This window comes from Dendrobium catenatum, unplaced genomic scaffold (assembly GCF_001605985.2).
Source record: "Dendrobium catenatum unplaced genomic scaffold, ASM160598v2 fragScaff_scaffold_113, whole genome shotgun sequence".
Lineage (NCBI taxonomy): Eukaryota > Viridiplantae > Streptophyta > Magnoliopsida > Asparagales > Orchidaceae > Dendrobium > Dendrobium catenatum.
This window is the reverse complement of record NW_021318575.1, coordinates 639,610-667,066: the sequence shown is the minus strand read 5'-3', so window position 1 is coordinate 667,066 and position 27,457 is coordinate 639,610. Positions and strand designations below refer to the sequence as shown.

Sequence of the window (27,457 nt, the reverse complement as noted above, 5' to 3'; positions counted from 1 at the left end):
TGAGATATATTAAGTGGTTAAGGCTAGAGATAAAAGAACTAGAACTAATAATTAAGTTAAATGTATTTAAAAGTGATATTAATAAGATTTCAGTTTAAAACAAAGACATTTTGTAAATATTAAAACAATGAAAAAGATATTCACATGATAAAAAAGCTTATGATTAGTGGAACAAATATTTACTTATGATATACAACATAGTACATATTTTATTACCATTTATCAATGATTTTAGTAGAAGATAAAAGGATACTTATGTGTGATATATTTAAATATTTTTGATCTATTATATCAAATAATGTGGACATAAATAAAGATTTAACTTCTAGAGTTATGACTGGTTGGTTCAATTGTAAAATTCTCCTAGAAATATTATGCAATAAAGGGATATAATGGAGACTTAAAAGTAAATTTTATAAACTATCATTAGGTCAATTATGTTGTATGTATATGAGTGTTTTGGAGTAAAGAAGTCATTGATAGATTAGTTTATTGTAGTGTGAATGAGAATATTAAGATAGATGTGTGACATAATTTGGAATGATAGATTACTCAACAACAACAACAATATCAAGTCTATATCCCACTATGTGGGATCAACTATATGAATCCTTTTTCTTCATTGTGTCCTATTAATAGTTAAATTCTCATTTAAATCTAATAAAGAAAGGTCATTTCTAATATTTTTTTGTAAGGCGAGGTGTAAGCCTCAAGGCATTTTGAGGCATGAGCCTCATAATAAAAAAATTGTGTTAAGTGCAAATAAATGTTAAAAGTAAATTTTTATATAATACTCAAATAATATGTTAAAAAATGGCGACGAGTTAGAGGTTAAGGAAGTTGAGAGGAAGTTGCTGCGACTAGGGGGGTACACGAAGTGTGATTTATTTGCGTCTTTACTTCAAGATTTATGTAAGTTTTAATATATATCGGGTGAGGCGTAAGCCTGGTGTGAGGCGATGCGAGCCTTAAGGTGGGCCTCAACCAAGTTGAGGCGCAAGCCTCATAAAAAAAACTTGAGGCGTAAGCCTCAAGGCGCTTTTCACTGAAATTGCGCAAAGACGGGCCTCAAGGCTAGCCTCATATTGCGCAATTTTAAACCATGATTGCACAACATGTGAGAAATTATATCTTTCATAATTTATGAACTGAAACAAAAATATGAATTTAATCAAACTTTGAATATGAACTAATTGCACAACATTTATATATATGAAGGTTCTGAGTGAGAGATTATATCTTTTTTAGCACACATATTAATCTTTAACTAGCACACAAATTAGTCTTTAACTTATTAAATCTTTATATTTTTGTCTTGCAAGCTGCATGTCCATCTAAAATTGATGATAGTTGGCGTGGGAAGCAATGTTAAGGGTATTATTAATCTCTTACTTGTGTAGATGAGATTTGGTACAAAACTTGTCCCTCCAAGTTCCCTACCATAAAGTAAGCTTTTTAATTCAGTCATTTTTGTCTGCTCTGCTACTTGACTTTCTAGTTGCCGTTTAACATCAAAGGATCTATTGTCATTATAGATGAAGGGCTACTCCAATTAAGAGTCAGCCGATCCCATATGAAAATAGAAATATGAGAAGCATTTGTGATTGGTCACTGATCGATCAATTCTCAATGCTATAAATGCATTTTGACTCTCTTACCACTCTTTCCAGGTGCTAACACTATAGAAGATACCAACTATCTCGTAATTGTTCTTTGATTTGTGCAACTCATCATTATAGAGGATCCCTCAGTCATTATTCAACTTGAAAGATAAACATTGCCTTCAATCCAAAACTCCCGCTACCAACTTCTATCAATTCTGGACATGTTAGATGTTTGAAGGATCTAAATGTTAGGATTTAATAACTTGCCCCACTAAATTGGACAATAAGAGAAGCATGAGATGAAAAAATCTAAATAGTTTAATGACCATTTTGATCATTTACTTAAACATTATTAGTGATATCTATGATGAGGAAATTATCATTTTCTATGATATTTGAATGTTTACTTTAATATAAATGTTATGAGATATTTTTATGATTATTATCTATAAATATTTTTATACCTTCCCATGACCAAAAGAAGAAAAATACAAAAAAAAAAAAAAAAAAAAAAAAAAAAAAAAAAACATTTGGATTTTTCCCACTTACACAATCATTCTTTTTTAATTCTTGCAACTTGATTCAGAAGTTATATAATTACAATTAGTTTTTCAAAAATGTTTGATTGTTTTAAGAGTATCTACAATTGTGTGCTTCTGTGGATGTGTTATAATTAGTGATGTTTGAACCCTTTATTTTTCTTCTCTTTGAGACAGTGGCTCATTCATCTCTTCTTATTTGGGTTGTGCTTCCTCCATCTCTTCTTCTTTGGGATGTGTTCCTAATGGGATGAATCTTGCTATTTTAGCATTTCAACAGAAGAGTTTCTAGTTATTATCCTAACATTCAAACTCTCTGGAGTAGATTTCTTTGCACCTTAGGAGGGTGTGTACAACATGCATGCATTTTAGTATTTTAGTCTTATAAGTATTTTATTTTTTTCTTAGTCCATGTTTAATTTTTATTTGTATTCATGTTGATTGATTGTCATGGACAATATGTTCTTTGTCAGATTATGATGTGTTTGATTATTTAACCTTATTTTGTAAAATCTTTTCTTGCAAATAGAGATTCAGGGTATGTTGTACTTATTTGTTATTATTAAAATGAAAATAATTCTTTCACGCTTCTCTCTGTTGTGTGGTTGATTGTTCTTTTCTTCCCTCTTTTCCATGTCTTCCTCCTCGCTTAACTTTTTCTACAAACCTTTGGCTACCAACTCTATGTCACATTCTTTGTCATGCCACTGTGCACGTTATCATGTGCATGCTTTCTATTTCCTATCCCTGTTCTCCTTATCGACTAAATGTTTCATGTTTTGGTTGACTACATTATTTTAGTAGGATCATTCATAAATACCCCTCACCGAATTGTCATTTGACCTAGGAGGTCATGTCTTATTGTTAACTTTTTAATACAGGCTCCTCCACGTGCTGATGTGGTAAAAAGTTTGCGAAATGGCATATTTGTTAATATTCTCGGAATGGGTGCTTCAATTCTTGGCATGCAAGCTACTGTTGGATTATTGGTTGCCAAAGCCCTTACTTCCTCAGCAGTTCCATACTACCAGGGTATACCTCCAGGCCAGAGTCCTGTTTTAGCTTTAGATGTGTTCTTGGTTCAGGTATGCTTTTAATATTTATGTACTGTGAAGAAAAATGCCTTTAAGCTTAAACTTATCTTCTTAGAACATTTATTTAAAGCATCTAAAACATTTCAGTTATTGCATGCATGTATGTGGTCTAGAAGTTATATTTCTATGTGATTAAGCTGAATGATAATTAATGTTTACTGTCCCTATGCGTTATTCGAGCTGAATGATAATTAGCTCCTAAACCTCAAGGATTTATTTTTTTTTCAGAGGCAGAACGTCTAGTTATGAAATTGGGATCTTCTAGTGAGGAAAGGATGCTTTTCATTGTTGCTAACCGCATTAAGAGTGGGAGTTTCTGCTTCCTTAAAATAAACAAGAGATAGAAACCAATGATATTGCTTTGGAAGAGTGGGAGTTTCTTCTTAAAAAAAAAAAGAATATAAAATAATAATATTGTTTTTTCTTTGTTATCGTTAATATGAAAAACTGCATTTGTTGAAAAAAATAATTATTCAACTTTCTTTACTACTTGTGCAACAACAAATACACCACCTTCTAGGATATGATCCTTATTGTGCTTGTGCAAGAGCCTAAATGATAGTTGGTTAGTTTGCTGGATGAACCATAGTTGTAGGACCAGGCTAGATGGACCACAGTTTGCTCGGTTCAAAGCAAGGTTTAAAATTGCGTATTCGGGTATTGAGGCGTTTTTCGTTCGTGAGGCGTAAGCCTCAAGGCGATTTGAGGCGTAAGCCTCAAAATCAAAAAATTGCGTAAACATAAAATAATAAATTTTGTATATACTAATGAGTAAATAATATATAAAACATAAAAATGCACAAGATAAATAATAATGACATTAACATATCACATAAGAAGTTACGAACTCACTAGTCATTAGCATTATCATCACTCATCAGTCATCACTAAGGGGGTCTTCATTTGAATCATCATTATGATGAGCTGCTCTCTCCTCTTCCCCCTCTCCTATAGAGTCCAATATCTCCCAATCAGCTTCTTCTTCCTCATTATTAGTTATCTTCCTCTTCCCTAAATAGTAAAAATTTTTGAACAATATCATAATGAATAATAGTGTAATACATTAATAAAAGTTTAAGAAAAGAAAACTATATTATTTATATACCTTTTTTGATTTGTTCTTGAGTTGTGGTGGATGTGGATGCTTTAAGACCATCAAAGAAATCAACATTTAAATCTTCATCTTGTATACTAACAACAAGGCATCTTTCACTGTTGAGATCCTTGAGATGCCATTATTGCCAATACTCGAAATTCTATAGTTAGACTCCTTTTAGGGGTTAACTAATGCGGCAAAATATTTTGTTGAATTTGAGGTCATGATGGCACTTCATGTAGTGTTTGACAAGTGGCCTTTGCTCTCAATCTATTCAGATGCTTAATTCTAACACTCTATTTCATATTTATTGTGTTTGGCCCTCTATTCATTTGAAACTGAAACTAAATATTATATTATGTATTGTTTTTTAAACCTTCAATAATTAATATGGCCGACCACTCCTATTAATGATTATATTGTATTTCAAGTTACAAATATTATATTTCAAGTTTTATTTTGTAATGCTTTATATAAATAAATGCTACGTAACCTTGATCAATCATGAGAGAAATAAGTATTGTTGCTTTGTTTCAAGCAATTTGAAGAAGGATTTCTTCTGTCATGAAGTTCCTTTGGCAAGACCTTAAAATTAACATTGCTTTAGAATAGTTGATGGCTTCTTCTTTCTTGATGTTCTTTGTTGATAGCTTCAATCATCCTTGTGCTCTTTGGAAGTGGCTTGGTGGTTCTTTTCTCCATTTTAAGATCTTTAGTGACACCTTCATATATATTTTCTATTTTTAATAGCATTTTCTCTGCCCTCCTTCTGCTTGTTCCAGGCTACTCTTAAAAACCCTAATTTGGTAAACCATCAATCACCAATAATCAACCCATTAGCCTCCATACAACATCATAATCCAACAGTACATCTGAAGCTTAATGAATCCACCATTACTCTCTTTTAATTGGTATTGGAGAAAAAGCAGATCCACAATTTCTTCAAAAATAAATTGAAGGATACACCAATACATTTACATCAAACTTCAAGTTTTTATAATATCCTTTTAAAGATGAAGCTGACTTGAGTTTATTTATGTAGAATTTTATTATTGGGTGATTAACAGTGCATAAGACCCCCATTTTTTTTCTCTTGAACCTTCCCTCTAAATATTTTTTTATGGTTCATCATGGAAACCTAATGGATCATCACAGAAACCTAATGTGTTAAAGGATCTTGATGTAACCCTTATGAAAATATTACACACCTTAAAAGCTACCTGTGATCAAGTTTATCATACCTATGCCAAGTTATACAATTTGATGTAAGATGTGAAATATCAATTGAATTAAATAATTGTTAGTACTTTATATCACCTAACTGACATCTTGGCATCTCAACTTAATAAAAACCTATAGTAGACCTTACGCATAGAAGCCTCCTCATACACAACATACCCAATAAAATTCCTACTAATTTACTTGAAAACTTATCTAGGCATCCCACTAATCACTCGCAATCAACTCATTCACATCCACACATCATAACCCAATAACACCTCTCAATCCTTCAAGAACCCACCACTATTGTCTTTTAGCAGGTTCCTTGATAGAGCTGCCAAACTCTTTTTTGTAATATGTTGGGAGTGAAGTATTCCTTTCAAGCCTTTATTTCTCGATTCATTAAAGAAATGTTGGAGGTGTCAGATCCCTCCATAATTTAGGAGTTAAAGAATGGTTGATTCAAATTCAGTCACCAAGAACCCACTAGATCATGTTTGAATTCAGAGAAGAAAAAAAATACATCAATACTAAGGAGTTTAATAAGATCTCTAAGCCATATATTCCTGCCACTATTTCAACCTATCATAAGAAGAACAACAATATCCCTAGGTCAACTCAATTTAGATGCCATGATTTATTGTTCCGAGTTAACTTGTTGGATCCAATCTATCAATGACAAATGATTTAGGGCTATATAAGCTGGGTGTTTGATTAATAACCATGATATGTCTTTTCTTTGATATCTTTAGTAGACTATAATTATAATATGTTAAAGGGTTCTATCCTTTCAAAGTGAGGTCTAGTGACTCTCCTTGAATTGAGAAGGCCCCTAGTGTACAAATCCTTTCATAGTGAGGTCTAGTGACTCTCCTTGAATTGAGAAGGCTCCAAGTGTACAAGTATGGTTGACACTAGTTCATTGGTGTGAGTGCTCGAGTACTTAAGATATAATGGTTTCGCTTGATCAGTTCATATTTAAATTGGCACAAATTCATGAAGCATAGCTCCGTGTAGATTAGACAAACTAACTCTATCTCAGAGTTGTGATATGATCCATTCAATGATCTTGGGATGAATGGTAGATCCATCTTGAAAGAGGTGTATGTTAGAGCATATGGGTGTCTTTGGCTTTATGAAGAGGCCATAGTTTATATAAGAATTTGGATTTTTTCTTGATAGTGATCCCTCTTAAGGGTCTATCCTTTACTTCTAAGGCAATTGGATTGTGTGGTAGATGAAATTGTAATAATCCATAGGTAGCTTCAAGAAGGGAGCTTTGAGTTAACCTGAGTTTTGGGTGAGAGTTTGGCTTACTCGAATGAATACCTCTAGCATGGTACAAAGTAGTGGTGGTTGCTTTGATGTGTATGGGCCTCATCTAAGTAGATGAGTTTTAATATTAGGAAGCATGGCTTAGATCCAAAGGGGGGAATTTAAAAGATTGCTCTTGAAAGGCTTGGGCTTACAATTTTGATATTAGATAGGCCTAGTATTGGGTATTACACCCTCAATGGTGTGATAGGTTTGAGGATTAGACTTAACTCTAATATTAGAGAAGGTTTAATGTATGTGTGATTAGCTTGATAAACCTACTAATTTTGTCTTAGATGGATTTCTATATTAGGAACCATGGCTTACATTTGGTGAATGATTTTGGATGATTTGTAGAAGATTGATCTCAAAAAAGGCTTGAGCTTACAATTATGATACTAGAGAGGTCTGTGAGTAGGTCTTCCCTCAAGAGTGTGAAATGTTTGAGGAGAAGACTTATAACTTTAATATCAATGAAGGTTCAAGGGCGTAGCTAGCATGACAAACCTACTAATTGTGTATTAGTAAGGTTCACCAGGGTTGAGTTTTAATTATTTAAGTACTGAAGGTAGGACTTAAAACCTTGATATAAGGGAAACCCAAAAGTTTAGACTTTCAATCCTTTCGATGAGTCCAATCTATCAAATTAGGGTTTAAAATTTTGATATATGAGTGGCCCAACAAGGATATCGAGTTTTAACGCCCTATCATTAAGGAAAATAAATAGTCTAAGTTAGTGCTTGTAGCTCTACTATTAGAGGGGGCCAACAAAAGCTATGTATTTGTATATAATTTATGAGGATTTGAATTGTCCCAATTATGATGATAGGAATTACACTATAGGTTGTAAGGAGAGTCTCCATAGAATCTAAGTCGAAGTTTTAATTTGCTCTAGATGTTATATGTAGATGTGTGTCAAATAGCTAATTAATCTATGCGAGAGTTATTGGGTTTTAGGGTTCACAATACAAGTTTGTGGATCATATTCGACTATTCATACCCTTCAACTACTCCTTGTAGGAATATGATTAAGTATCCTCTTATTAATGGTTGGTCTCTCGTGCTTACTGCACTTTTTGGATACTAGTTAGTCTGATTCAGTTTTGCACATATTTTAAAAATTGGACGTGGTGGTAGAATGATTTTAAAAATGCCATTTAAAGTCATTTTGATTATATATTACCTTAGAATATGCATGCAATGAGCATTAGGTTTTATTTTAAGAATATCCGAACATTCATAAATTATTTCATGAATATATCGATATGAGAATTAGTCTGGTGGTTTGACCTGTCTATAGATTTGATCAGGTAAAAAAAAGTTCTACACTCTTCATTTACTCATAAAGGTAGTCCTCCAATTTCAAGAATTGTTGATGTTCGGTGAATGTTTTAAGAATACTTTACCTCAAAGGTTATTTGATAATTTTACTTGATTTTAGGCATTGTCATAGCATTGCAAAGTTCTTGATAAATATTTTTAATGGATATTTGAAACTTATTATATTTTGATGTACAAATTACTGTATATTTTATCTTTTGTTTGTTTTACATCAAAATTCAATGACTTGCAATATTAAAATGATCTTAAAATTTTTTAGTTTATGATTGAAAAATCTTTATTGATTATTTTGTGAACATTTTTTGTATTACGTTTTTAAATGCTATACGAAATGAATATTAAAAGCTTAAAATATCATTTTAATTCATTTTGGATACATGAAATAGATCCAATGATTTGGTTAAAGATCTATAGGAATAGTTAATGATTGTTCCCTGTGAATGATAGCCTAACGATTTGGGCAGCTCTCATATTGGGATTTTTGGCCGAGGTCACAAGGTGGGATAAAACCTATGTGTTGGGTTTAAAACTTGGGGCGGGTTGTCTGTTGTTGGATTTAAGTCCAACTGATGAAATAAAGTCAAAGAAAAAGGGACGCCCCCTCAATCAAACTCTCACGACGGACTAACTATGCAATGTTATTAGATCCACCAGTGGGTCTGTAGGGTAGGAAAGGGAAGTCTCTAAGCGATGCCGAAGCTTGCAATTAGAGCTCTATCAATTAGTGAATTTTTTTATTGGGGTTTTGTAAAGAATGACCAATTTAGATTACCTTGTAGAGCTGTTTTTAGTTCTTTTTTCTTTGTACGAGTTATTAGAAACCATTTATAAGCTGTAAGAGTCACTAGAATGACCATTTTACTCTATCCTTATATAATCATTAGTGAGATGGTCTGATGGGTGTCCCAGGGTACGCTTAGCCAGTAATATCTGATCATCCCTGGGCATGAAGACTCGAGAAGGCAGTTAAGCTATAGAGATTGACCTTTCCTTAAGCTTGCAGGCTTAGGGAGGTACTTCAATGAGTTAAAAGTGCTCCTACTTGATGCACGGAAGCTCAATAAAATTATTTTCATTCACAAAAGGGTACCAAAAGGAGCTCTATGAAGAATTGTTGTCCGTGCTGTAACTTGGACTAGAGTAGAGGGAATTGTGAATTGAAAGGCCCACCACCCAGAGCATGTTCACTCCAAACGATTTTTATCCATTGAAGGAAAGGGGTGGTGATATCCTTGAAATTCAGCATGTTGGAGACTCTCATTGAGCTTAATTTGAGCATGAAGCTAAAGCTAAACCCGATTGTACTAATATATGGGTGGGGCGAGTTTGGGTGTGGTTAGAGAGACTTAGATGCGAGTCAATTAATGAGAAGCTAATCTAATTAAGACTTGAGTTAAGCTTTATACAATTTCCATGAATTGAATCTTCTTGCGTTATTGGAAGTATGAGAGAGACTTCAATTAGATCAAGTTTTAATTTGAGCATGAGGTTAAAGATAAACCCAATTAGACTAACATATGGGTGGGGCGAGCTTTGGTGTCGTTCGAGATACTCAGGTGTGTGCCAATTAAGGGAAGGCTAAGCTAGTTAAGGATTGCATTGAGCTCATGCCAGGGTCATTGGTTGACTCTTCTTGTCCAAATGGAAATATGAGGGTAGGGTCAATTGTGATCAACTTAATTTGAGCATGGGGCTAAAACTAAACCTAATTAGACTAATATATAGGTGAGTCTAGCTTTGGTGTGGGGGATGTAGGTGTGAGTCAATTAAAGAGAGGCTTAGCCATGCTTTGACTCTTTTCACATGCTTTGACTCTTTTCACGTTAATGAGGGTCCAATTTGGTTGGATTAGCTCTTAGGTGGACTTGAGTGAATGAGCTTGACTTGAGCTCAATTAGGACTAAATTAACTTAATTTGGAGAATAGACTTTAGCTTTGGGTCAAGTTAGTTTTGCCATAGGATAGAACTTGATTAGCAACTATGCGATGGACATTAGACCCAATTAGGTCCATTAAGCTTCAGTTGGGGTTAATATGGGCTCATTGAACAATAAAGAGCATGAAAGCTCTATTGGGTCCATGGGCTTACTTTATTAGGCTTCAATTTAATTCTAATATCCTGAATATATAATTAGTTGTCTTATTGTAACTGATGTTGACTTGGTAAACAATACTTTGTAGACTATTGTGGATCAAATGTAGGCTAAGGGTAAGTTAACCTTGGTGGTCGCCATTAGCCTAAGGTGCACATTAGTTAGCTAAGGCTAAGCTGAGAGTCTATAGGGCTTAGTCTGGCTAGGCAAAAACCTTCATCAATTTGATAAATTGTATCTTGATTATAGTTGGATTATTACTAAATAGGGTTATATGATTAGGACATAATTAGAACATAGGTTCTTAGATGCTGAACAACCTAATAAAGGTCAATTTTGTCTTAACATTTGCTAGAGTGTGATTTGTTGATCTGGACAAAGCGGAGGTTTAATAGTGGCCAGCCATGGGTTAGTTGGATCCATTAAGTCATTAGATAGGTATAACTTGAGCTAAACCAGTCAAAATGTCTAGTATGACGTGGAACTATGATGTACCGATACTTATCAAAGAAGTATGCAGTGTCCTATATGTATTAAACACGACACACCTCTAACACATATCAGACATGTCGAAGACGTCTGATTAAAAAATATAGTAAAAGTAAATTGGACACACGTGTCTTAAATATTTTATAAATTTTTTTTTAAATAAATTTCTTCTATTTTAAATTTTTATTTATTGATAAAAAATAATTTTTTTTATTTTCTCTCAACAACCCCAAATTATTTGTCCGCACTCATTCCATGAACATTCCCCAAACATTCCCATTTTAATTTCTCTCTGGCGGATCACAGCTAGGATTTCACAACAATGCTTGATGCCATCACAATATCGGCATCCGTCGCCATCATAACATCCATGTTTTAAACTATCTCAAAATCAAAGTTTACCCTAGCAATTTCTACACTTGCAATCACCCCCGGCGCCGTGTCAACATCACATCTTTGTTCAACATCGTCTCAACATAGATCGATGCCATCTCGACATCTACATTCGATGTCCATTACACAACATCGATTCCTAACTCTTTACGACATTACCATCTCCCCTCTCAATGTTTGAAACATTACATCGACGTCCGACTCTCAATATCTTAATATTAATTATTTTAATCACAAATCATAGCTAAACGATTAATCAATTTTCAATTATTCTCAATATCCTGCTTGCTTAATTTTTATATATTATTTTTAAGATAAAAAAATTATAATACTGTGTCCAACCCATGTCCATATATTATCTTTTTAATAAATAATGTCCTGTATCTGTGTCAAGCCATATTTGTGTCATCGTGTCCGCGTTTGTGCATCATAGGTATGGAGCTAGATATATTATTTAGGGTTTTAATTGGGTTATTGATGAGGTGGACTTATGCGTATAAGCAAGCAAGGCTTTGTTACAGACTATGTAATAAATGCTTGTTCTTTCTATGCTTAGTAATGTTTAAGTTTTCTTTTATATTTCAATAATAGAAGCCAATTGTGGGCTCCGAAAATTTGGCCCCGGCCTCCGCCCACTATGCTCTTTTCTTTGGGGGAGTTTTAACGGATTAAGTTTAGTGGTAAATTTTGGAAGGCATATGAGTTTGTAGATTTGGACAGGGCATCAGGATGGGGAAGGAGGAATTCGTCTGCTTGAGGAAGAGGTGGAGGCTTACAGTTGGAGAAGAGAGAAGGGATAGTGTTTGCAAACTGGAAGAGGAGAGGCCTATATTCATTATAGTTTATACCCGTAGGGTCTTAGAGCCTGCTCTGTTACAATTTCCGAAGGCAGAATAAGTATCAGATTCAAGCCAGCGAGATAAAATTTCGGTTGACCCTCAATCTCTCCATCATATCATTATGAAAAATTATTCAGAAGGATATCATGTAGCCAAAAAACATAAACCAAGTCAAGCTTCAGAATCTTGGTGACATTGTTTAGAGATTGAAGTAGAGAATGATTGGAGGCAGCCATTCATTGACTACTTCAAAGAAAACACACTCCCAATAGATAAATCTCTAGCCACACAAATTCGAAAAAGGGAATTACGATACGCATTTGTCAACAATACGATGTATCGACGATCTTTTGATCAAATATGGCTGAGATGGTTATGGACCAAGGAAGCTGATACAGTGGTAGTAGAAAGTCTACGAAGGGTTTTGTGGAGCACATCAGTTGGGTCTCAATATGACTGCTAAAATTAAAATAATAGGATATTATTAGCCGACCATGGTAAGAGATTATATTGACCACGCCAAGAGATCCCATGAGTATCAAATCCACCATGATGTTATACATCAACCTACAAATCCACTGCACCCCACAGTAGTGTTCTGGCCATTTGAATGCTGGGGCACCGTTATAATTAGGTTAATAGATCCACCATTATCGGCCGGGTACCGCTTCATCTCGCAGTAACAAACTACTTTTCTAAGTGGGCAAAAGCGGCTCCATTCAAAGAGGTTACATCCGAGCATGTGATTAATTTTTTGTCAATAACATTGTCTACAGATTTGGTGTGCCACGTCGCATAATTTTGGATAACAGCACGTCTTTCAGGAGTACAAAAATTTACAAGTTTGTTGATCGGCATAAGATCAATTGGTGGGACTCATCAATATATAATCTAAGAGTAAACGGCTTGACGGAGGCCTTCAACAAGACGTTGGTGAAATTGTTAAAGAAGATCCTCACTAAGAACAAAAAAGAGTGGCATACGAAGATGGTGAAAGCACTATGAGCATATTGTACAACCTATAAGACGCCAACCAAAGCTACTCCTTACTAGTGTTCAGGGTTGAGGCAGTATTACCACTTGAGGTCGAACTGCCGTCACTCCGTGTAGCTATCCAACATGATCTGACTCAAGAGCAAAACATTTGCCTAAGAATGGAAGAATTAGAAACACTCAATGAAATTCGACTATAGGCTCAACAATATCTAGAAATCTATCGTTGAACAATGGCAAAATCATTTGATCATATGGTGCGCCCTAGGGCATTTCAAGAAGGGGAATTGATCCTGGTGCTGAGAAGACCAATCATCCCACACTGAAAAATTGGTGGCAAATTCATATCCAACTAGGAGGGCCCTTTTGTCGTCGAGAAGATATTTCAAGGAGGAGCTTATCAGTTAATCAATCTGGACGATCAGAGGCCTATTCTGCTGATCAACGGTCGATATTTAAAGAAATATCATGCATGAAAATTTCATTGTCGATGTAATATACACTAAGCAAAGTGTTATGTGCATATTGTTCAATACATGCTTATATATGCATTTTCAAATTCTCTTGTATAACAATAATGTATTTCAAAATTCTCCCATAAGACTGGGGTATTTTAAATATTTATTCTGGTTGATATCGCGCCGCATATCGAAATCCTGAATAAATATTAATAATCTCAAAATACAAAGCTTATTCAAAATCTTCCCGCGAGACATGAGGCATTTTAAATATTTATTTGAGTTGACAATCGTGCTACGCGCCGAGATCCTCAAATAAATATTTAAAATCTAAGAATTCCAAATTTATTTTTTTTTTGAAATGTCCCTAAGAGATAGGGGCATTTTAAATATTTATTCGGGTCGACATCGCGATGTATGCCGAGATTCCCGAATAAATATTTAAAATTATCAGTACAAATATTCTTTTTGTACAGAAGAATACAACTTTTTGAAAGTATATGTAAGTGATCTTCTAAAAGTTCGAGACACCACGTTTCTCTAACGTGCCAAGATTTAAAAGTCAGGAAGGAAATTTTTGTGACTACACACTCCAACAAGTTGAACCAGAACCGCTTGAAGTCTTCCAACAGTCTGAAGCTTAAGGTTCTAATGGGTATAAGAGACTGGATCCAACAAGCCCAAATATGGTCGGATCACTAGCAGCTCCGTCTACTCAATACACCATAAGAAAGTCCGTAGTAGCGAAACTTCTACTTCGTCAACCCGTTAGTAGAAACTGTAGGAAGTATGAAGGCTTATTTGACTTGACAAGTTCAAGTGAGTGTAGTCTACTAAACTCTCCTAAGTGACCAGAGTATCAAAGTTTCGGTGCAAAAGAAGAGTCGCGAGCAACTACCAACTTCAGTAAAATCAGCATTGGGAAGCATATTTCCCATAGCTCAAGGATGAAGCCTGAATTGGTGTAAAATGTCGGATTTAAGAAACCCAAATATGGCTGGATCGCTGGTAGCTCCATCTAGTCAATATGCCATAAGAAAGGGTGTAGTAGAGGAACCCCATCTTAGCAACCAAAGGATAAAGAGCTATCAAATCCTAGCTCTCCTAATTTGATAAACTCAAGTGACTCAGATTAAAGTATCCTCAACTGGTTAATGATCAAGATACTACCTACATTTGGTACTATCAACCAAATCTGAAACCTGCAATCCTTCAACAAATCTATATAGCACAAAGTGAGGATTGAGGGAATTTTTATTTAGCAAGTCCACTAAAGCATAAAGTTATGGAGCGAAGAAAATATCCTAAAGTTCACATAAAGCTTAAGGCTGAACTAGGAGGATTTCGTCATCAAAGTCCATTATCACACAAAGCTTTAGATCAATGATTTCTCTCCATTGACCTATTACAAACCTAAAAGATTTAGGTCTCTAGCATTTACTCCTTCATTAAGTCCACCAAAGAAAGACGCATAGGGTCGAAAGTACAAAAGTCACTTGACAAGTCAGTAAAGACAAATCAGATAATTCTTCATCAATGTCCGTAGTATAAAACACAGGGCAGAAAAAATCAAAATCTCATGACTCAAGTTAAAGCTACGAAAATTAGCATTATGAATAACATCTATAAATGTTCCTAAAGACTGAGGGTGTTTTAAATATTTATTTGGATTGACATCGCGCCTCGTGCCGAGATCCCTAAATACATATTTAAAATTTCTTGCTAAAATGCAACTAAAGAAAGAACGAAAAAGCCTCTGCAAACTAATTGTGCCATTTACAAAAAATATATTATTTGAGTAAGATACAATCAGTACAAGAGACAACAAAGTCCTATCGACTGATGGATATACAAAATTCAGATAGATCTTGAACAATAGCAACAATATACAACGAAAATATTATATCTATACATGATTGCGACAGAGAAAGATGTTGAGCAGTTATAAAAATGCTAAAAACCAAAATGACAATGGTGGCAAAATAAGAATACAAGATGTATGTTATTTACTGATGTTAATCTACGAAGTAACAATCTAGGGATCTAAGTACAAAGTGTTATATCTCTATCCTATGGGTCCCTACTTGACAAGAGCCAACATGCTAATCAAATTATTGCCTACAAGTGCATCTAAAGATCTATGAGAGCACAAAGAGACTCTTGAGGATCTACATAATGGAAATCTCAGCATGACATCCAAATAAGCTTTTGGAGATCAACAAAATGAAAATCACAGTGTGATATCCAAGATAAAATTTTGGAGATCCATAGGGCTAGCCAACATACAACAAATGTGGTTTGTTCTAGACACATATCACATTTGTTTAGGGGCATTTGTTGACCTACGTATTGAAATCCATCATAAATCCTGCCGAAAAAACCTGTGAAAATCCTACAAAATACCTATAGCTCAACGTCGCTCACATCTTGTCTAGGATTCCTGCAACGAGCCTCGATTGTTGCTGCTCTCATTAATGAAATGGAGAAGTGACTGAGCCCTTCGATGTTTTTTCTTCTCATTCTCACAGACTTCCCCCACTCCAATGCTTCGACACTTCATCTCTCCCTTCCAAACCAAATCCTTGCCGAAGCCGAACTCCATCCTGTCTTGACTCTAAGGCCAGCCCTTCCATCTTCCATCCTTCGTCCTTTCCGTAAGCCGCTAGCAGCCTTCAACTTCCGATCCAATCCCAACGCCGAAGCCAACAGACTCGAAGATTTGCCTTATCCCGACGCCTTCTTCCTCCCGCGACTTCTCTCTCCAAGCCGAACTAAGCTCGACGTCTATAATCCCTAATTTCGTGAGCCCTAGCCAAACCTGTGGTAGTCGAAGCCTCCTCCTCCTATGGCCTCCCTCAACCCACGTTGCTCATTTGTCGAAATCAACCTCCCACCCTTCCAAGCCTCTAGCTTGCTCTGCTCGCGAAATCTCTGCACTTCCCAGTCCTAAAAGTTTCCTTCGAACAATGGCTTTGACTGCACTTTATTGAAATCCCCTATGTTTTCTTCAAAGGCCCACATAAACATATACTTTAAAGCTTATATCTTCACCTACAACACTTTATAAGTTTTCCCTACCACATTTAACTCAATCATCCATTAAGCCCTTAACCCATCTCAACCATCACTATGCGTAGCCTGAAAATGGTGGTGATCCCTGCAAATACACATGATGATGCGTATTATGATTACGAGCATCCACAGGCTACTGTAGAAAACACGTTATGCACTCAATGTGTTGTCGACACAAAAATACATCAAATAACAAAGTTCTAACAACGAGCCACTCATTAGTGGTAGTGGGGGACATGCAACAATACACTTGTGAGTAGTGCATGGTAGAAGACCCACTATACACTACATGCAAGTTCCTACGAGCAATGGTAGAAGTTCTGCCATACACATAACATGCCATCTACAAGAAGGATACAAGGAGCCTACGACAAGCATTGAGATACTTATACAACTTGTTATAAGGAAGCGACAAGTAAATACACTTATCTCCTACAAGTAGGGAGATTCCACATGCGATGAACTGAAAGACATGGCATATTAATAGTTTAAAGAGGATAATCTCTCATGTCATTAATCTCATTCGACCGTAGGCAAATACACCGTCCTCTACCTGCAAAATGCAGAGTAATTATAATAAATACAAATGTTTATAGCTGGTGTTAGAAGATTTATATGCAAAGATTTATACACAAGGGGTAAGTGCAATTACAAAACCTACGTAGGCCCCGACGAGTATGTTGTAGGAACACATGTAACATTTAATGATGTTACTTGGGTCAATAAATTTGAACTCAATCCTCTTAAGAAGGTAAATAGGAGTCGACAAGATTCAACAAATAATTATAAATTCCCCTCAAATACCTGCATGGGCCCCAGCGAGCGTGTTTTGGATATACATGTACATCTAGGGATGCTGCGCAGGTCCATAAATGAACGTAGTTTGAGCCTGATCCTCCTACATGAATAGATAGGAGTCAATACGCATCGAATTATCAAACAGATATACGGTCAAGGTGTCGACCGAAATATCTATTTTATACGTTCATATAAGGCTTTCAAAGCCTCCAACAAAGAAAATTCATTAACAAAGGTATAAAGTCTACGAAATTCGATCCCATATCGGCAAGTTGATAGGGTCAACAAGGTTTAGTCAATGAATGACCCCATACACTCCGATGATGACTGTGTTGAATGCAGATCTCAATTGTAGGGGTCAATTTCGAATGTTCAAAATGCCACCCAAGCTTCCAAAAATTTCCAAAAACTCAAAAATCCAAATATTTAAAATGGGAATCTAATCATTAACCACTTAAAGTAAAATCTATTCACCATTCACAATAGTTTGCTAGAGTGGACAAATTGAAATTTACTTCAGCTCACATAGAGCTAATGCCTAGTCGAAAATATCACTAGGATTCATTCTCAAATAATCTTCTGCCAATAAGGATGTGGTATGTGTCCTCTGACCGGCAATTTTGCCGCTAAATGGCACCGCAGGATAAACGGTTATGACCCGAGGCTCTCTGAACTGAGTGGTTTTGTTGTCAAATGGCACTACGAAATACTGTTTATGGCCAGAGCCAATACATTCCTTAGTGACATCAAATTCTTGAGATAGGGCACAAAACCCTCTGTCAGCTAAGGTGGATTCAAATTTATCCCCTTAAATAAACATCAAATCTAGGTCTATAAAGTACATTTAGACGAAACAATCCATGGCTGCCGACAAGGATCCTTCTATCAGGTTGGGTCGACTACCTGACTAAGTAGACCATGGACCACGATGGCCCAGGACGACGGAACCAAGGTCCTTGATCGGGTCTATCATTCATTCCTCCACCATCCGCTTTAAATGAAAGATGGTGAAATTTCCAATTTTAAATATAAAATCATATATTTCCAAATACCCAAACCTATACTGCTACTATATGCCAGATAACACGTATATCTACATATCTGATTGAAGACTAGCCTTAATCGAAACTTCTCTCTCATTATCGTGAGGGGTAATCAACTATAAAGACTGTGCGTATAGGAAACCAAAAAATCAGATCATAAAGTCCTCGCAAAATGAGGGCGAAATCTCTGGGTAGTGTATTATCTACAAACCCATCTGCCTTCCAAAATTTACTCATAAACTTAATTCGTTAAAACTCCCCCCAAAGAAAAGAGCATAGCGGGCGGAGGCCGGGGCCAAATTTTCGGAGCCCACACCAATTTTAATGTACACAACTATACATGTCAAATCAAGTAATAAAGTGATGAAGTAGAGTGTCTAACCCACGAGGAAGTGTTATGCTTATTTGCAACAATATTAATATTGCTTACGTTAAATGCATAAGTTATCCTACTTAAATAAAAAAATATTTTTGTAGTTTCTATCACTGAATTAAAATAATAAAATAGTTTGTGTTTAATAAAATATTTTGGATTGAATTCAAATAACATATTTTTCTTAATGAGACTCTTAATTGTAGATGTGATTCAGAGTATATGCATCTTTAGATCTCTATCGAGCTTATAGGGGTGAAAAGGATATTTGCTGACATCGTACAATTATAATATCTTCTTTAGAATATAGGATATTTAAACATCTTATGCTATGTTGCACCGATACGGATATGGCAACAAGGATACGACACGATACGGATACGGTACACGTTAATTCTTAAAAATATACGGCGCGGACACGACATTATAATTTATAAATCATACATAATAATTAAGAAAGCAAGCAAAGCATAAAAAAAAAAATCATTTGTAGCCTTGTAGCTTATAATATCAAAATATAAGTAAGCTTTAAAAGCATAAATATAAATTGTCTAGCACATGAAGTTTCATCTATTCAATAGAAGGAATGATATGATTAGCTTCTTCAGTGGTTTGTCTTTGAACTTCTATATCATCTTCAATAAATATCATAGCTTCTAATTCAGGCTCATCAAGTGAAAGATTAGCAATTTCTAATATTCTCATATCATCAAGAGACTCAAATCCATCTCGGAAATGAGAGAACCTTGCTTGCAGTCGCGAAAGTAAATATGATGCTTCTTCTTTTTTTCGAATTTCTTTTTTTTTTCAACGAACACGGGTATCGGATACGCGTGTCCTTTTGAAATTAAATAATATTTAATTGGATACGGCTTTGGTGTATCTGACACATATCGGTGGCGTATCAGAGGCGTATCTGTGTATCGGTGTATTAGATACAACACGCCTTCATAAATAGGTGTATCAGTGCAACATAGATCTTATGTCTAGGCATGCAAACATTATATCTTAATATTCTTGATTATTTTTGCATTTCTCCATCAAGGCTATATATCACATTAGGTTTTAACTAGGATTGTCAAAATCGAGTCACGAATCGGGTTTGGGTCTAACCCGAAATTAACCTGACACTGTTTGACCCGACCCGTTTTTGCAAATGGGTTAGTTTTTCGAACCCAAACTCGACCCGCTTCGGGTCCGAGTCAACTTGAACCCGATCCCGCTTCGGGTACGTTTTGCTAAAATTCTTTTATTTAATTCAATTTATTTAAATCTAAATCAAATTAAGGTAAGATTTACTTCAATCAATTTAAAATGAATCAAGCTTAATTTAATATGGGCAACAATGTTTATAATTTTTTGAAATATCATTTACTTATTTCATAACAATCTTTTAAAACCCTCCTAAATTAATTAAAAATGGGTCAAATCGGGTCGATTTAAGGTTTTCAGGTCAACCTGAACTCGACCCAGTTTTACAAACAGGTCGAAATCCCTAACCCGAACCCAACCCGGTTCGGGATCGGGTTGAACCAAACCTGAAATTTTTGGGTCGGGTTTGGATCGAGTTTTGAGGTCGGGTCAAATATTGACACCTCTAGTTTTAACTACACACAAGACCACTATGTGTATTAAATGAAAAACAAGAGATAATTGAGAACATCATTACATCTTTAAACTAAAAGAGTCTTTATGAGTACTTAATATGCTCTTTACATCATCAATCCAAAATAAATAGCTTGCAAGACATAATAAATGACAAGCAATCTCATTTTGATTATATTCACAGAAGAATCGAAATACAAGAAAAATAGTAGAATTTTATCACTAGGTAGGATCAAATTTTCTCCTCTGCATTCCTTCCTTCACTTATAGAGTCGCTTCAACAAACATAGACTAAACACTCCAATAGATTGTATCACTTCCCTAGCCTCTCTTAGATTTTACTCTAAGAGGGTACTAGAGAAGCACACTGAAAAGTACTAAATTTTTACAAATGACTAAACTCCCTCACAAACAGAACAAAACATCTATTTATAAGAAAACATATAAAATGTGTTTAGCGCTGCGGTGCTTGAAAGTGTTGCACTACGGTACTAGAAAGTGAACTTGCGTCTTGATGCTGAAATGTTTGCTCTGTCGCGGCGCTTGATGATGTGGAATGGTTATCAAGTGAATAGATGTGTCTTTTCACTTCAGCGACGTTTCTCTTGGAAGTTATAATTGCAGCACCACGACACTGTGAAAAATGGAGCGCTGCGGCGCTCGAGTGGGACAAAATGGCGCAGAGGCGTTAGAATGTGTGGAGCTGCAACATTCCTTTTCTCGAGAACCTGGTGCTACCAAGCTGATTTTCCGACACATCGGCGCCTCACGCTGCGGCTCAAACTGTGATGCTGCTGCAATGCTTGCAAATAGAGAGTATGGTGCTGCAATGTCTAAAAGTGTCGCTTTAATAGTGTTGAATGGAGCGCGACGACGGGGTTTCCTTTAGCATCGCGACGCTGCCTGTTTTTTGTATTTTTCATCATGTTTTTATTTTCATGTATAATAATAACTAAAATAACACATTTTCATTGATATTCAAATTTAATAAACAATATATAATTTACACTTTTTAGTCATGAAAGGGCTATGTGTATTTTCCCGTAACAACAGCTAGAATAAAAATCTGGTGAGCTATGAGGTTCATAAATATATTCAATTCTAATACAGTATTCAGTATATAAAACATAATATTTACCTGTGTATCTACAAGTGCATGAAGAAAAGAAAACTGCTTATAATCTTTTAATAGTGATACATAGTATGTTATGATGTAACAAGTGAAAATATTGCTACACATGGAATGTTATTTTAATATCATTACATTATGGTAGTAATATTTTAACATGAAACTACTATATTGTCGGTAAATCCCACATTGTCAATTATTTTTGCAAAATGTATGGCATACATTGTTATAGGTAATCAGAAATATATTTCAATTCATCTCATAATTCTCTGTTTCAAACTTAGAAAGTGTCGTGTCCACATGGTTAAGTTTAGGTCTACAGCCCGTAGGGACTTGAGATTGCACTGTCTCTATCGCCCGTTGGCTTCATATCATAGCTTGTAGGCTTCATATCATACTAAGGCTACACTGCCTCTTCTGAGTCGCACTACCTCTACTAAGATTAGATTTGTGATTTGCATGAGGGCTCATGTGAACTACAAATGAACGAATTTGTAAGTGGTGTGGTCACATTATCAAATTATTAATGAAAAACGGGTTGACGGCCTCATGGAACTATCTGCCATGGTGAATCATCGTTCTTGGCCAATCTTCTTGAAAATCTCATGATTATGTTGATGTACACCTTTTATTTATTAAATGACGGTGGTGAAGAAGGTTGTCCCTATCCAATGAAGACAAAGAAGAAGGCAACATCGTCCTTTCTGAATTAAAGATGGGAGACAACAAAAATGCACATGGAAAAAAAGTTAACTGTGGTTTCGAAACCTAGGATTTGAAGGACTTATCCAGCTAACAAGCTAAATGTGAGATTCGGAGTTGGTAATGAGGCTACGGACGAGGGATTGTGAGGAGGATGGTAGAGGCATGTTTTGGTGTTTGTGATGAGAGGCAAGATGATGAGGATGAATTAGAGAGCACATGGGAGGATAATGGAGGCTTAGATGACATGAGATAATGATAAATCATAGAATACAAGGATGATGGAGTTTGGAACAAAATATAATATGGGTGAGAGTTTGCCGTTAGGAATTAAAGTTTCGACATTCCATGTGGACCTTGCTGTGTGGACTCCAAAGAAGCTTTAAAAATGGAGTAGGAACTTACGACAAGTTGGATTTTAGAAAATTATATATTACAAAATATTCTTTAATCTCATTTTGTTTTATCAAATCCTAGCTATTTTAATGCTCTAAATTGAACATGGGCAATGGCTTTAGTTGAAACCATGATGGACTTCAAACCATTTAAACTGAATTTTTGAAGCCAGTTGCAGGCTAGCTTGATGAATGACCCAACTCGGTTTACACCTTTATTTGTAAGTTGGTTTCCAGGCATACTAACCTCTTCTAAAAATATTGACATGGATTCTACGTACTTCAATGAATTCTCATATCTTTGAAATCGAGAATAGAGAGGAGGCTGTCAAATTCCTCCTATAATAAACCCTTGGCTTAATAAAAAAAAAAATCCTTCTAGTTGAAAGTTACTTTCATAATTTAAACCCATAACATTCAGATAATAGTGGAGGCAACCTAATTATTTATCGTTGCCCTCTTCTAACTCTATTCCACCAAAAACCCTTAAATAGTTGATAGGAAATACTTGAGTTCGCAAGTAACCCTAAGGTAATACTTGAGTTCGCAAGCAATCCTAATCGAAATTGATGAGAAAACAGTACAAAATCTGCTGTTTACAACAGATGGCAGCCATCAACACAGGAAATCTGAATGAAAAATCAAGATAGAACTTATATTCCACTAGTAGCCAAAAGAAAACAACAAAAGATACAATGTTCTTTAATTCGAGAGGAAGAATAACTATCCACAAGTCTCTAGCAAACCCTAGAGCCCAAGCACAAGACAAGATATCAAAATTTCATTCAAATTCAAGATAATCTCTAATTCCCTTCTAAGCCCCTCATTAACCCCAAAGGAGAATTACAAAATACCTAAACAGGCCTTACATTCAAAATTTTCCCTCCAAAACTTGCATTAAGACAAGCATGGGGCCCACAGGACTTCCGCCCCCTCCCCCTCCCTATTGCTTCCTCCGCCTGGCATTGACCAGGACCGGACCGGTCTAGCCGGCCCCTCCTGGGCCAGCATAGGCGTAACAACAACCTACTTTAATTATCTCAACTATTCATATATCTCTTCATTCCAATTTTAACCAGTAGGCCAAAAGTTCACTTATTCTTTCCCCAGAGCCATTTGTGACTTCCTAAAGATTTAAACAGATTGTTCCAAACTTACTTATCTAGGCCTCCCAATATCCCTTAAAAGACCCAGAGGGTGCTTTTCAACCTCTTATACACATTGTCACTAACAAACATGCTGGTTGGAAAGCAAGACTTTTTTCTTTTTTAGATGGGCTGCAATTTCTCAAGTATACGTATACAAAACTATGGCTTATTGGATTCTTGGATCTATTATACCTAAAAAGTGTTTCAAATAAATTGGAAAAATGTGTTCCAATTTCCTTTATTTTGGGGATATCAAGTGCTAAGAAGCTTCACGTAATCTCATAGCACAACACCAGTAAACCAAAAAAATGTAGTGGCATTGTGCTTCCTTATTTATCTGCTCTTTTTTATGCTTTCAATTTTGCAATTATTAATATGTTCTACAATTTCTTTTCTCCGCCCTCCTACTGGTTAAGAGCTAAATTTACCTCTCCTTGGAAGCCTCTTCCTCAAAAAGCTTTTGAATTCCAAAAGAACTGTTGACCCGTAATTGTATAAAAAAAAGAGAAAAAAAAATCGTACCCGTTCAGCGCCGACTCGCACGACTGCGAAAATCTCGTTCGAATCATCGCATCGTGCTCCGTATGTCTTCGCACGATGACGTCTCGTCATGCACGATCGTCTCGACACTAAAATGAGACCGAGCCTCTCATTCTCGCTCTCTGGCAGTCGATCTCTCTCTCTCGCTCTCCGATTTCTCCCGCTCTCTTCCTCTAGTTTCCTCCAGCGACGACGCTCCCTCTGAACCCGAGCGGAAGTTACGACATTTTGATCAGGCGCAGGAACGGGAGCTCACTCTCTGTAAAGTAATCTTTCTCCCTGTCATGGCTTCTTCAGTTCTCTCGTTGCTGTTCAACTCCGCTGCCTCCGACGACTTTCCTTCCTGTTGGAACGAAAGTTACGACAATTTGATCGCAAGCAGCGACGAGAGTCGCCCGTAGTGAAGGAAACTTTCTCCCCTTTCATCGCTTCTTCGTCACCGATCGACTTTGCTCCCTCGACGTTGTTCCCTTGCCGTCAGATCGGAAGTTACGACATTACAATCGGAAGCAACGACGGGTGCTCGCCGACTGTGAAGATAACTTTCTATCTTCCGTTGCTTCTTCGGCTTGCTCCCCCGACGGCTCTCCCTCCTGCAGGTCCGGAAGTTACGACATTTTGATCGGAAGCAAGCAGAGGAGCTCGCCGTCCGTGAAGGTAACTATCTCCCTTCCACGCTACTCCGGCCAAATCCCGTGAATTCGTCGTGCTGAGGGGTTTAAGATAATAATGATAATTATAATTTTTTTTAACTAATGTTAATTAATTATAATCATTATTTTTAATTAATTATAATTATTATAATTAATTATATTTAATTCTAATTGCTCTTGTAGCGTGGTGGGATGAAAATTACTACGGCCGCGGTGTCTAAGGACACCTACCATACACGCTCGAGTAGCGTGGTGGGAAGGCCCAGCTCCCCTATTTTCCCTCAAACGGTGGATATGCCGGGGTGTTGCCGAAATTTTCACTGAAATGTACAATGCCTGAACAATTTAAAGACCTTCTTGGACAACAATACAGAGGACCAATACTTGGACATGAATGTATAGAACTCGAACTAAAAGGGCAGAGGACTTATATGAACAACAGGGGACTTGGACCTGAACAAAAATCTAAGTAATTTCTAAAGATCAAACCCAAATGAAATAAAATCCAACTGAAGCCCAATTCAAATCAATTTGAACATGAAAATGAACTTACAAGGACTCCAAAAGACTTTGAACAAAATGTGAGCATGCAATTGAATTCAAAGGGCTGCAGGGGACTTGAACAAGACTAGAACATCAAACAAAGACTTTTATTTGGACTAGATCCGGATCCGAACAAAGCAGTTGAACTCGCACTTGAACTCAGGCTATACGACATCAAGTAGGGACTTGTGAATTTGATGAATTCAAGTTTGAATGAAACTTAACTCGGATTCAAACACATGCAAGGAACAAAGCTTGAATCACACACGAGGGAACTAGGACTACAAGACATTTGTGCCGTCAATAGTGACTCAATGTCAGATGAAATACACTTATCTTAGTAAACAAATATGACTACGGCATACTACAAAACCTCAATGCACAAACTCCTATGACAATCCCCACAAAAGCCTATTGATTGAGAAGGCAACACTACTACTAGATAGTCAAAGACCCGTCCTCTATAAACAAATCCAGACATCAAATCACCTGAGATTGGTGAAAGGTGGATATGGTATTGATGTTAATGGGTATTCTAAAAATACCTTCAGGAGGTCGTAGTGGATACAACGATGCCCTACAAATGACTTGTGGATAACAACAGTGGATATATCGTAGACACGACGAACTACTGTGGGCACAAGTACAGATATCACCTATGACAGTGGTGATCAAAGTGCTGTCAGTACACCGGTGATGAAGCTTACGAAACCCGATCCTCCTAGGTAGATAAATAGGAGTAGACAGGGTTCGAAATATCGGAGACACGACGAATCACTGTGGGCACAAGTACAGATATCACCTATGACAGTGGTGATCAAAGTGCTGTCAGTACACCGGGTACAAAGGCAACCCGATGTATGAAAAAGGACACCCCTTGGCAGAAGGGAGGAAATATTTGAACAAATTAGAACCAAACTTCCTGGTGTTTCAAAGTCTCTTTTTAGTTCTATAATTAAGAAGAGAATAGTTCGGGTGCCCACAAACACCAGAAATAACAAGTCTACCACACCGAAGATCCTAAAAGGAGTTCTCCCCAAATCAGCAGTCATTGACTCCAATGTTCAAAAAGATCCTCCCCGATGAATGAGGAAGGGGAGTCAACACCAAGACGCACGCCACCGGATCCGCAACACTCATATTAGCGGACAGAAGGCGTGTATAATCTCTTAAATGAAAAGTTGTGTGCATCCAAACGATAGTTATCTACACAACTACAAATACTTCAAAGTACCCATACACCTGCACTATAGTTTGTATACACATAGGTACACAATGGGCTACGTTTAAATCAATATAAAAATCACCCGCATGGGCCCCGACGAGCGTGTTATTGGTACACACATGACGTCTAGGGATACTGAGCGGGTCAATAAGTGAATTCAAGTTCGAACCCGATCCTTCAATACGGATCAATAGAAGTCGACAGGGTTCGAACCTTCAAACAAGTACACGGTTTTGGGGACCGGTGTATTTGTTTTAATATATTCATATTAGGCCTTCAAGACCTACAATCAAAAGAATTTACTAAGCAAAAGGCATGAAGCCTACAAAACCCAATCCTCCTAGGTAGATAAATAGGAGTAGACAGGTTCGAAATATCGGATAAATATGCGGTCACGAAAGTTGACCAGATATTTATTTTGTACATTCATATTCGGCCTTCAAGGCTTTCAACAAAGAAAATTCATGAACAAAGGCCCAACCTACAAAACCCGATCCTCAGTCAATAGCTCGGCTGAGTTGACAGGGTTCGATCAGACAAATGGAAATGATCCCCAAACACCCCGATGATGATCGTGTTGAACGATGATCTCAACTAGAGGGGTTAATTTCAAGCATTTTCAAATGCCTCCCCAAAAGTTCATTTAAAATCCAAACTCCACAAATCTCAAATATTTAAAATTGAAATTATTCCTAAAACACTTAAAGCAAAATCCATCCACCCTCCGCAACAGTTTGTCGGGATGGACAAATTAAAA

General features: G+C 36.3%; 1 protein-coding gene across 1 annotated transcript in view; it reads left to right on the top strand.

Annotated features, from left to right (window-relative positions):
- The window catches only part of LOC110104950 (protein TIC 21, chloroplastic), a 51,065-nt gene that overhangs the window by 9,850 nt on the left and 13,758 nt on the right, over nt 1-27,457 (top strand). The window contains exon 3 of the mRNA XM_020834262.2: nt 3,025-3,228. Within this exon, the coding sequence (XP_020689921.1) occupies nt 3,025-3,228 (204 nt within the window). The remainder of the gene's footprint in view (nt 1-3,024; nt 3,229-27,457) is intronic.